Source organism: Xiphophorus couchianus, chromosome 17 (assembly GCF_001444195.1).
Source record: "Xiphophorus couchianus chromosome 17, X_couchianus-1.0, whole genome shotgun sequence".
Taxonomy (NCBI): domain Eukaryota; kingdom Metazoa; phylum Chordata; class Actinopteri; order Cyprinodontiformes; family Poeciliidae; genus Xiphophorus; species Xiphophorus couchianus.
The window spans coordinates 12,156,897-12,169,971 of record NC_040244.1 but is presented as its reverse complement, the minus strand read 5'-3'; the positions used below and the strand labels follow the sequence as shown (position 1 = coordinate 12,169,971).

The 13,075-nt window shown below is 38.8% G+C and overlaps 1 protein-coding gene across 5 annotated transcripts in view; it reads right to left on the bottom strand.

The window, feature by feature from the left end:
- Positions 1-2,266: 2,266 nt before the first annotated feature.
- The window catches only part of ptpn12 (protein tyrosine phosphatase non-receptor type 12), a 44,065-nt gene continuing 33,256 nt past the window's right edge, over positions 2,267-13,075 (bottom strand). Inside the window, exons 13-18 of one of the 5 annotated variants that reach the window (XM_028044253.1) lie at positions 12,389-12,578; positions 10,421-11,360; positions 7,154-7,225; positions 5,815-5,868; positions 4,688-4,772; positions 2,267-3,893 (exon numbers count right to left, since the gene is read on the bottom strand). In XM_028044253.1, the coding sequence (XP_027900054.1) occupies positions 3,884-3,893; positions 4,688-4,772; positions 5,815-5,868; positions 7,154-7,225; positions 10,421-11,360; positions 12,389-12,578 (1,351 nt within the window). In that variant the 3' untranslated portion in view covers positions 2,267-3,883. The remainder of the gene's footprint in view (positions 3,894-4,687; positions 4,773-5,814; positions 5,869-7,153; positions 7,226-10,420; positions 11,361-12,388; positions 12,579-13,075) is intronic. The other 4 variants (XM_028044252.1, XM_028044254.1, XM_028044256.1 and 1 more) reach the window with 4 other exon arrangements.

Sequence of the window (13,075 nt, the reverse complement as noted above, 5' to 3'; positions counted from 1 at the left end):
CTGAACTTAGATCAGCTGTTTCACAATGACAAAACTCAAAAAGAGAAAATGTTGGAACGCAGTATCCAACAAGAAAATGTTAACTGTGATAACTATTCTGTTTGGGAAAATAAGCAAATGTTCTTCCTCTGGACGACTTCTTAGCCACACCCAGTTTAAGGATGACTTGTGGAGTTGAAAATTATGATCTTTTGTTAAAAGACTGTGAATTAGTCATGCCTTAATCTCTTTTACAGGGATAAAAAGCGTTTGAAAAATATTTCTAGGAACAAAAACAAACAGAAAACTAAACACTGTTGAGCTTCAGAGAGCATGCTAAAAGCCAGAGCACTAATTAACCAGCTTATGCAAGTGTGTTATACTTATGTTAATCTTTAAAGAGCAGAATGATAAAAACCTATAATGTTTTTGCACAATAAGCACAAGAAAAATATTACAAAACAAAATGCTTTTTGAACATTTTTAGCTACATTATTTTATGGCTTGGTATTATTTTATATAAAAGAATAAATTGTGGAAACTCAGCTCAATTTTCTTCTAATTTTGATGTTTTTCCCTGTGCCCATAAAATGATTTCCTTTTTCCAAGCCTGCGTAGAAACACCATGACAAATGTTCATTAATATCCCTCCAACAGTTCACTTATGATCCATTATCTAGTCATCATATTCTAATTTATTAGACAGGATTATAACTTAATAAGTAAGAGTGAATTATTACAAGCTCATCTTGTCTGCATCCTAAAATGATTACCATCCACGCACACCGTCATTCATCCAACTGACAAAACCTGAACGAGAAACAAAACATAAACATGAACATGCTTACTTTAGGTTCATCTTTACTGATTGATTTCTGCAATATACAAACATCTGGAGTGGGTCTGTGTGTGTTTTTGTGTTATGGTGGAGCAAGAGGATGAGGCAGCGAATCAACTCACATTTCAGTTAAATGACGATTGAAGGAGAGGTCGGAGAGGATGGGAGGCGTTCTCGCTTAAAGGCACAGGAGTTGGGCTCCTTTCTGAGTTTGAGGTTTGCATAAATGAGTGAAGCGGAGACAGAAAAAACGAGAAAACCAAACAGTTAAGTAGCCCACATCTTGTCTGTGTGTGTGTTTTCTTTTTGTGTAACTCTGAACCGCCAGCAGCTTACATCTGCTTAATTGAAGCGATCAGTAAAGTATCACAGCTTTAAGGAAAACTTAAACCCTAGGATGCTAAGTAAAAGACAAAAAAATAAAAATAAAAAAATGTTAGCGCATAAAATCTGCGACAGACTGGCGACCTGTCCAGGGTGTACCCCGCCTCCCGCCTGGAACGTAGCTGGAGATAGGCACCAGCAACCCTCCCGACCCCATTAGGGACAAGGGTGAACGGAAAATGGATGGATGGATGGATAGCGCATAAAATAACTGGGGGAGAAAAAGGGAGGTTTTATAAAATGGAGAAGCTGAGTGAGCATGTGGGACGCAACAAACGACTTTGTGTACAAAAATAACTTTCAAAATATCATGTACAAAAACAATGAATTATTATTTCCATCATTAATATTATTATTATTATTAATACAATCTTATCCAGAGCCCATTGTAGTCATCATTCAAGGCCCAGTAGGCGGTCTGTGCTTCCTGCTCTGCCCAATAATAAAACATTTATTAACCTGTTAGCCATAAAGTCTGAAAACAATAACAAAAAACTTAAACCCTGAACATGTTCACCATAAGATATCAGAATAACTTACATTATCTATGGGGAGGAATCATCATCGTCATCATCATCATGCACTGAACTTCTTACATCTTCTGTTAATGCAAATATTTAAAGAATAGCAAAAAGAAACTGGAAACATTACATATCTAAACTGCTCAATACAGTTCTTTATCTTTATAGAAAAAAACTATGCATATACTGTACGGCCACTGTTGCTAAAAAATAATAAAAGAAAAAAGGTCCTTGGTCTTTATAGCTGCTCCTGGTGTGTTATAGGATCATCAACAGGTACAGGGGTTAGCCTGTTGGGGTGTGTGTGTGTGTGTGTGTGTGTGTGTGAAAGAGGAGCAGCTGGCGGTTTAATATTTCTGTCAAATCCCAGTTTCAAGTGTTTCAGGTGTAACATTCAGACTCTGAAACACAGATATACCGTGAGAAGCCATGAGGAGACATTTCAGGAAGAGGACAAAAACAGCAACACGACTTTGGCCAGAGCTACCGACACCCCTGGTGAAGATGTGGAAAAACTGTTCAAATAATAATAATAAAACCCCCCAAAATATTCATATTTTATTAGAGAAACAATTTCTTACAGAGAAATGTTGAAAAGTCCAGCATGTAATGTCAGTACATTTATTCGGCGAGGGGACAAAAGTTAAGATTGTTTTTAAACAAAGTCACAGCTGGAACAATCGTTGGTCCCTCTTTCAATGAACTAAATGCAACTTAAGCATGTCATAATTTACACTTTTCCATTATTTTATAATTTACTAAGTTTCTACTAGCTCTAGAACAGTGATCAGAAGGATTTTGGTCAGACAGGATTAATATGAAACTTTTCCACATTAATCAGTCCAGGTGGGTTTTGGTGTGAAGATGCTGAAACCGTTTTGTGCCTACTGTTATGTATAGTAGTGGATCCGTGATGCTGTGGGCCCGTTTCTCTTCCACAGACCATGGGAATACTGAAAAGAGTACAAAACAACTAGAGGTCTTTCTGTTAATATTAATTAACAGCAAATATTCTTAACTAAAAATCAGATTTCAGTGTAGGATTGTGCTACTGGAATAAAAAATTAATTTAGTTTTAGGCTTTTGACACATCTTTACCAGGGGGCCCGAAAAGAGCAAACCAGAAACATACATTTTCTTTTTTTAGATTTTAAGTCCTAATAAATAAATGATTGATCTTTTCAATTTTGCAAATGACTTATTATGAATTTTCTGCCGTTTCGAAAACTCCCCATCAATCTTGCAGCCCAAGCTACATCTGATTGGTCTGAAAGACTCAGTGAAAAAAAAAATACTTTCTGTTCTTGTGTTTCTCAGACTCGGTAGGAAATAGATTAAAGCACATAAGAAAGATAGAAAATTCGCAAACATTAGTGACTCAAAGTCAGATTTAAGGGGAAAATCAAGCAATTAACAAATCCTGTTAGCGTACGGACGCCAACAAAAAAAAAAAAAAGGGCATAAAAATGGGAAACAGTGGAACCCGATAGAGAAACCACAACAAAGTTGACGAATTACTGAATGGTGTTAAACCCCCAGTGCTCCGGTATCTATCCTGATCTCGAGTGAAGTAGCACCAGAAAGAAGAGACAAAGAGAGAGACAGCAATACAAAAGAAGTCAGAGAAAGTACCCAGGCAACCTCTGCATACCCAACTGAAAAGGTTGCATCATGAGTACGAGATTATCTAAGTTCGCTTTGAAGATTGTTCGTTCAGCGGGAGGCAGCGGAACCACTTCTGGGACAGAGAACTGCTTCCCTGCTCTCTAGCTTTTCCTGATGAAGTTGCTTTTCTTCTCATTTGGCTTGAAACTAGTTTAAAAGTCTCTTAGATCTCGCTTCATTTAGTGTAAAAAAAAAAAAAAAAAAAAAAAAAGAAGAAGAAACTAGGCTCTTCTTTTAGCCCGCTATCAGTTTAACAGAGAGAGATCCCATGTCAGCTTCTACAGAAGTCAACAATGTGAGGAGCAAAAACTCAGGAATAAAAGTCTCTTATATTTTATTTTCCTGTGTGACAGCCTGTTCTGTTTTTTTGTTTTCGTTTGGGCCAACCAGTCTGGACTCCGTATCCTAATAGGGAAAACAGCCGATGGTGGATGGATCCTTCCATCATGTCCACTTCACAGAGGGTTCTCGAGGGCCTTTGGGCTGAATGCAGCGGTTACCGAACCCTGAAAGGAGAAAGGGTCTTAGCTGGGTTTGCTTTTCTTTGGACGGAATAAATGGCATCCGAAAGTTTCCCTCCATCCTGCCTGCTCTTAAAGCCCAATATTTCCTGCACACGCGGTCCAAAGCTAGATTTCCCTTCAGCAAAGGCAACGCCACACATCAAAAATATGTCCGTCAGCAACATTCTCTGCAAATGTGCTGCGATTCTGTTTCCCTTTAGGTTCGTACCCCTTAAAACCTCTTTAAACTTATTCATATTTTGTCACATTCCAACCACAAACTTCAATGAGTTTTACTGAAATTTATGTGACAGACCAACACGAAGTAGTACATAACTGTAACGGAAAAGAAAAATGATGAATGGTTTTCAAAAGTTTTTTTTTTTTTTTTTCCACAAATAAAAACCTGAAGTGGTTTGGATATATTTTAAGAACTGCAGTGTCGACACTTTGTGGAACAACAACTCTCTGAAATTACAGCTGCAAGTCTTTTATTTTGTCTCTCTACCAGCTTTGCACATCTAGAGACTGAAATAAATTAGTAAATTATTTTTTGTAAAATGGTAGACTGTATGGCAAACCTTTGAACATCAATATTCTTCATTTAAATCAGGTCTGAACTTTGACTGGGTCGTTCAAATACACTAATATGTTCGATGCTATTCTGCATTGCACATAAAGTCCAAGAACAATACGCAAAAATCTCAAAATGTGGAAAAGGAATATGAATAATTTGTGCAATCCACTGAAGTAACCAGTGCGTAAAATATATTAATGAAGGTTGACGGCGCACTTACCCACCCAGGTCTACTTGGCTAACTCCTGCCGTGCCGCCGTCTGATGCAGACACCGCTGGCGATGCCTCACAACAATCAGAGACATCTGGACATAAAAAAAAACCAGACAGAAAATGTTTTGACGAGCTTCACTTGAGACTTTTCAAAATACTTAAAATGTGGATAAAACTACAAGTATTTGCAGTGAAGATCCTCATGCTTCTCTGAGACGTTCTTCTGTAAAAAGTTTAACAAAGCTGCTATAAGGAGGTAAATCCCATGAAAGACAACGAGTGCAGATTTAAAGTCTGGCTTTTAAACATTAAATTAGTCAGACTGGAGACGTTTTTATCCGATCTCAGTTACTGCTTGGAGTCGGAACCATACCTTCTTTTTTTCTTTTCTTTTTTTACATGATTATACAGAAAACCTTTTCTTCCTGTACTGTGTGTCAGCTGCAGTCAAAGTCCTAACCTGCTTTCATGTGCTTGACTTGCAGAACTTTTATTACTCAGGCTTTATTTTTTGTTAATCTAATCAACTGTGTTTTTGTACCATTTACAATGACATTCACAGTGAAAGAGAGACTGTATTGGCTGCTGCACCTTCATGAAACTTGTTTTGCACTGTGCTGTTTCAAAGTGATCTCCAGTTGGAAGAAAATACCTTCCTGCAGTACTGGTTTGGGTCTTGATGGGACCAAATAAAAAGAAGTCTCTTGATTTTCTTAAAATTAAATTTGCACTCAGTGAAAACACTTCCAACTCGAAGAGTAATTCCCTTTGGATGAAGCCGCAGACCTGCACCAGAACCACTGAAGCAGTAAATTGGCACTAACAATCATTAAACAATCCTCACAGCACTCATTTTTATTGCACCTCTCTGCAGAGTTGTTTTATCTCTCCCTCTTCTTTATCTGCTTTACTCACACTCTTTCTCTAACAGCTGCCCCTGACTACTCTTGTCACGATTATCGCTCAGCGGCTAATTCATGAAAGCTTTCCATTTCCTCCTCCGCCCACCTCTGTGAGCACTCGGACAAGTCTGGAAGAAGATAAACGGAGACGATCTTTCCTGTGTACACCGAGGCTAAGAACCTAAAACAACTGAGGAAAGAGAGAATCGAGGTCAGCCAAAGTGTTTTGTACCTGTTTGTGAGCAGCTCCATTCAGCTAAGGCTGATGTTTTCACTTCCAGAGGATCTGAGAGAGGAAGACGATCGTTCAGTTTCAACGTTTTGTCCACGGACACGTTAAGATAAAAGAGAAACATACCGTCACACACTCATTCCACTCATGCTACTTTCAGAATCAGACTTTACCAACCCCAAAAATAAAGAGGAAAATCTAAACCTTCCCTCCGAAGCGAGTTTCGGGTTTTAATTTCTTTATCTGCTGTCCCGTCATAGAAACCCACGTTGAAAAGATGTTCACACAACTTCAGTTCCTCGTCAATATAATTTATCGTAATTCTTTTTGTGATAGACCAAAAGAAAACGAGGCATAATTGAAAGATGGAAAGAAAAGGCAGTTTTCTTTTTTTAAATCTGCAATCTGAAAAACGTGGCATGCGTTTCTGTTGTGTCCCCTTTACTATGATACACCTAAATAAAATTCAAATAAGACATCCAGATGTCTCCAGAGCAGCTTAGGAAAATCCCCAAACCACCAGCAGCTGTAGCAGGGTTCCTTCACATTTGCAATGTGAAACAAAAAAAAAAGAAGATGTTTTTCAAACTCAAATTTGAAAAACTGTCTGGTAATCCAAGTGTAACACACCGGCAGGTGTCAGAAATCAAAATTAATTGACGCCAACTAAGCAAAAATTACTGTATAAAACCGTGTATTCTCTAGAAACACTAATCTTTCTCTTTCAGACAATAAAAAACTCCAGAAACCTAAAAAATAAATGACTTTGTTTTTTTCCCCATGTCATCTAGACATTAAAAAATGTAATTCTATACTTTTGCAAACTTTCAGAGGGCATATAAACCGTTTACTACAAATCTAAACCATACCTTTGAGACCGTGTACCTCTTTCCTTCTACTTCCCAATGATGCCCTACTTTCTGTTAGTCCATCACATAATGTGGGCTTAATGTGATAAAACCAGAAAAAGTATTTGTTGTGTGAATTCACTGGACCTGTGGTCAATGCTGCCCTCTAGTGTTGCAACAGCGGTAAAGACTCGAAGACATCACCACTTCTTCTCCAACTTATTCGTTTGGATGGCAGAGCATCACAAAACATGAGGAAAACATCATTACCTTTTCACACACAGTGCTAAAATTAATCACGGATTAATCACAACCCAAAAAGCGTCAGCCAACCACTTGGGTCTTTGCTAAGCACAGCTCATCTCTTTTGTATTTCAGCCTCACAGGTCCATCCAGCTCGGGAAAAGATGGCCGACAGCATGGAGGCAACCCAGTAAATCTGCGCCACCGCAGATTTACCCACCTGACGACTGTGACCAACACAAACGCACCTGTGGCCAGTATGAAGGACTCGGGGGTTCTCTCAGGGAGAGGGGGAGGAGAGTCGTCAGTGTCCCAGCAGTCTGGGTTAAGAGGTCAGAGGGCAAACGAGAGGGAAAGTTAACAATTGGCCGAGAAGAGAAAGAGAAGAGAAAGTAATTTGCTATGATTTAAAACGCTGCTCTTGTTTCCAATATCATTTATTATTCCAGAGGGATTGTGACATTTTAATATTCAAAAGATTGAGTACTAAAGTAATATTTATGTATGTTTTCTTTCACTGTAGAGATTTACCTTCCACAATATTAAGTTTCTAAAAGAAAAACTCCATCAATATCACTGCTTTGGCTGGTTTTAAGGCCTGGGTGACAAGCTGTTCACATCTTAAAAGTTTTATGCCTGCACACTGTGTGGGTTTGAAATTATCTTAATTTATTTGTCTGTCTATCATATTAATATTTTATGGATGTGTGTTCCGGATTAGTCGTCACGTTTATAGCTGGGCTGCAGATTTACTGCTGCTCTAGCTGGGTTTTTGATGAAGAACGAGTTCGAGGTTTCACCCGCCAGCGAGAGCCAATATATTTTTCTTGACCAGAGCAATTTTTGATTTAAGGGAGAAGATGTAGCTCTGCTGACACTACTTGATACTACATGTAAAAATGAGCCTTTAATTACTTTATTATAGAAAACCACAGCTCAGTTCTTTATTAGTTTTTGTCACAGACATTACAAGGGCTTAAACATTTGCATGTCACTCCAAAAGTAAACGTGCTTAAAAGTGTCCACATCAATAACGAGAACAATAGTTGTACAGTACATAAACAATCTTATATTTAATTGATTATAATCTGCAGGCTCCAGCTGTATTTAGGTCCTACACTGGATTTTTCAATGAACAAAAATGATTAAGTTGATGGTTTCTAGTAAGAAATTGTATTAATGTTCTTAAAATTGGTCAAATTGAAAAGCTAAAGGGTTTAATCAACACTAAGACATATGTCCAGTGGACCTGGACTAGTATTTACAATAATTTCTGGTTGATGTAAATGATTATTTCCTATTACAGTGTCTTTTGTGCCTTTTAATCATAATAATAAATATGTAAATCAAGTAAGTCACACTGAATATGCTTGTTCAGATTAAAATATTTGAAGTCATGTTTTTTTTCTTGCTGAGACATAAACTTTAGAAAATCTGACATCTAAGCTTATAATTTTAGCCTTCAGACGACTAAAATGCAGCCACACGTCTTCAAGTTTCTTATTAGTGCCAACCCTGATTAGCGCATCTCCATTTGACGTAACTTCTATTGTTAGTTATGAAGTCAATAATAAAGTTCATCCAACCACCACGATGCAGCAGTTTGCTCAGCGCGCCTCGTTAACAAGCAGCCATTAGATCATTGCAACAATCAAACAGCCGCCGTTAGCTAGTGGTAAATAAAACCGCCACTGCTGAAAAGAGTGCCAGAAAGCGAAGCAGGCCAAGACGCTCAACCTTATTAGCCCTCGTTACAACAGCGAGAACAAACATCTCCACCACCATAAACCAGAATCTTAAAAGTAGAAAAAAAAAGGAGAGAGAATCAATAAAAGATCAGGAGGAATTTCAGCCTTTAAACCACCAATTGACTAAACCCACATCCTGTAGTCATGGCAGCAGAGGACAAAACAAGCCAACAGGGTGACACTGCTCTGTTCAGCCCCGCCGTGCGCAAATGTGGCACCAATCAGTATCATGCAGTGTTGATCCTTAGCCGTCCGACGTGCACTCAAGTTCACACACAACCACAGGATTTCTCTCATTCCCAAACCGATCGCTTGGACAAACACAGACAGGAGGGGCGGAAAGAGGAGGGAGTCTGGACAGATGTTTTGGCTGCAAATGTTTGCAGCATTCCTTGCAAACCAAACCAATTAGTGAGAAGTCATGCTTTTAAGCAAGACACATGGAGTAATAGTGCTGCACATTGTTCCCGCTACTTCTACTTGTAAGCTTCCCTCGTGTCTTCTGAGTTTTTTTTTTTCCTTTAACTAAGTTAAGAGAATTTGTTGACATTTACAGTGTCTTGCAAAAAAAAAAAAAAGATCCTTGAATTTTCCCACATTTTGAAGCAACTAACGCACAAAACTTGAGAGAAACTTAGGAGACAGACCAACACACAGTAGTGCATAATTGCAAAGTGGAAGGAAAAGCACTCAATTTTATAACACTTAATACATAAAGACTAAAGAATGATATAAATTTGTTTATTAAACTTAAGATTTTTAATCAAGGTAAATTTACTATTGTCAATTTTCTTGCAATGGAAAATGTTAAGTACAACATAAAGTATTGGTATTTTAATACCAATACCTACCAAAGCTTTAATAATAAGTATAACTCCAGATGCTTTTACTGAAAAGACAATGCTGCACCCAAATCACTTGTACTTAATTTCTTAAACTTGGCTAAATTTAGCAGGCATTGTGAAAGAAGGTGACCCGAATCCTGTTCTTATATTTGCGAAAAAATTTATTTAAGCATGCCTAAAGGAATTTTAAAAAATAGATGCTGTTCAATTAATAGAGAAGTTTAAGATCTACAACAAATAACAATCCTTTTCAACAATAAATAAATAAATAAGTACCGGTATATATATACATAAACTAGCAGCTGTAATATCAATGAGAAATTCACTCCATATTTTCAGTTGTGACATTTTCCTTCAACTCAATTATTATTATTCCCGTCACAATAACAAATTTTGCTGGACGATAAATTATCCCAGAAATTATTGTGATAAATGATAGCATTGCTATTTTGAGACCATTTTCAACCAATGGCATATTAATGCAAGTACACGCACTCAAAGATAAAAAAAAAAGTAATAATATCTAAACAACACTTAACTTAATAATTGTTCACTTTAGACTAACAGTGGCTCCACGCCGGATAAGGGAAAACAGCCAAAGTGGCAAGTAATGCAAACTAACTACAGGGTGTTTATCAAAATGGCGGCTTTTCAACAATATTAACGACTGCGGTCCAAATGGAAATGATCATGCTCATTTTAATTCATTGTGTGATTAATTGATTTATTGCTTATTTATTGTGACAGGCTTAATAATTATGCAACGACTTGAGTTGGTCTATGACGCAAAATCATAACAAAATACATTTAAATTATTTAATGTGAAAAGTGAAAAAGTGTGTCAGTGGATTAGCAAAAGGGTGTTAAGAGGTAACATATTGAATTAGGAGAGGAATTAGAAAGTGAAAACAGCTCGACATACTTGCTGGGCTTGCAGAGGGTGATGGGATGGTCTGTCCCGCGATGGACATGGGCAGCACCTTTCTGATGGACTGCTGGGTTTCCAGGTGAGGCGAGGTGGTCACGGTGCCTGTCGCCGTGGAGACGTTTTTATGATAACTCTCCTTCAGCTCGGACATCTCCTCGTTCCCCTCCTCTTCAGAGTTATCGGAGTGCAGGGGGTTGGTGAAACTCAGGGCAGTCCTGACAGGAGTGGAGGAGGACGACGACGATGAGGAGGAGGATATGTGGGACGAGGAAGAGGAGGAAGGAGCGGCTCTGTCCGAGGAAGAAGAGGAGGAGGAGGTCTTGGGAAACGGTTTTTCGGGGCTGTTGCAGGAGTGCGTCCATGTCGTGTGGCCGGGTTTCGCGTCTTGCGTCTTCTTCTTGCCGTCACTCGTCACGGGAAGGTGGTTCGGTCTGGTTAGGACACCCTCATCCGAGTGGCTCTCTCCGCATCCGCCCGACCCCCCCTCCGTCCCGGAGTCCTCCGACAGAGAAGAGCTGGACGTCAGCAGGGTTTGACCGGACCGGGCTTTGAAGGCGTGGGCCCTTTGCAGCGTGGAGCCACTGTTAGTCGAATTGTTGGCTCCTGTGGAGGAGGAGGTGTCGAAGCTGCGAGGTCCTTCCTGCAGCGGCACCTTCTTGATCTCTATGCTGAGCTTCCTCTCGATCCGAGGGGCGCCGCAGCATTCGACGACCGGCGACAGGGGCGAGGAGGGAGTCGGAGTCTGGCTCGGGCCCAATTCAGACTTTGTCGACTTTGACGAAGATTTGTTGTTGTAGTTGTCGTTGAGATCCAGGTGTGAGACCTGGGTCTGCTGATTCTGGCTTTGTACATTCAGATCTCTGGGCTTTGATTGGCTGGCAGGTTTGTGGAGACTGGATTCGGACTGGTTCTGCTGCTTATTCGCTTCTTCGTTCTGTAATCAGCAAGAAACGAGACGTGATCTCCATTCCGGAAAGAAAAAAACATCCAACAAAGCAATCTTTGATTTCCTTATATCATATGGGATGAAATAATCCTAGATTTAACCTGATAAATGTTATAAATAAAGCAAATGTTTCAGCACACGTAACTAATTCTGGAACTTGTTGCTTCTTTTCTAGGAAGTCAGTTTTATAAGAGCCTTTTCTCATTTTGTACCATTAAAAAAACTATAAATAAAAGCTAATAGTAAAGACAAGTACAAATCAGTCAGCATTGGTTTAAAAGCACCTAGTAAGCTGTGAAACAGTAACAACTTAATGTCAGTCGGACTTAAAGACAATCAGTCAAACAATTACGAGAGCAAAACCTAAGCAGCTTTGCTTGTATTCATGACTGCATCTCATTCAGGTATTATTTTGTTGATTGGTCATTCAGTTAATCTGGTGATATGCAAATAAAATTGAGTTTTGTAAGTGTAAAAAAACCCGAATATGGTTCATGGGGACTTTTACAGACAACTTTAAAGGACAAATACAAAACTTTCCTGTGACATATTCCTACAGCACAAATATTTTAATAAATGGTAATAGTTTAGCATGTAGTCTATTGTCGTTGTTTTTGTTGCTGTTGTCGTTTTCTGCCTCTGGTGTTTTCCAACCACATTTATGAGATCTACACATGGTAGTCCCCTCATTTCCTTGTTTAAGCTGAGCCACAGTAGAGTTTGTTATTGCTTTGTGGGAGAAGAGATGAGAATCAGACCTTGAGGGAATTTGTTCATTTTCTTAAATCACTTTTTAGTCAAAGATCTTTATGTAAATAAAGCCTCAGTCACATATAATTTCATTTTGGATTCACAACAAAGCTTCTACAAACAAACTTAATGTTCAATTGGCATAAAATTACCTAAAGGAACAACACAACCAGGCTTCATAACTTTTGAAATTAACTTTACTGTAATGCTGTGCACTCTACTATCTTTCATGAATGACTAAATAACACAAATATATTTCAGTTTACCTCTTTCAGGCTGCGCTGTGTGGTATCCAGGACATGTATGACGGGTTTGGGATGGTAGCGGTCGTTGTCCTGCCGTACGTTGGTGACGGTGGGGAAAGCAGACGGGGGAGACGGGGTGAGAATCGGGGGGACGGGGTGAGCCTCGGGGGGCTGGAGAATCTCCTCCTTAACGTCACCTTCCACCTGCGAACTACACCAAACCACAGAGGAAGTAAATGATTAGTTTCTGATGTAAAGAGAGAGTAAAAAGACAAAGTTGGTCAATTTAACTGTCATTCCACTTGTTTCGCATACTGTTTAATGGGAAAATAATATTCCTCGGATGTGATATCACCACTAGAGGGCAGGCTTTTAAAGCGTCTGGCAGTACAGTCCAGAGTTGCTCTGCTGAGACAAATGACATATTCCCAGATTTCAGGGTTCGACTCTCAGAAAGTTTTAGCCCATATTTTGTGGATTTACAGTTAAAATAGTATCTGAGCAAACCAAAAAACATCCTTAGAATCTGATTTATTTCTCTTTAACAAACTTTAGATTCAGGGATTGTAAATTTCCAGCAAAAAAAAAAAAAAAGGAAAAAAGGAAATCTCTAAAATGAGCAAGTAGTCTTGCAGAGCTTTAAGTGTTGCACAAATTCAGCTGCATATAAGTGTGAATCACACACAGGATACAAAGTTACACACCAAG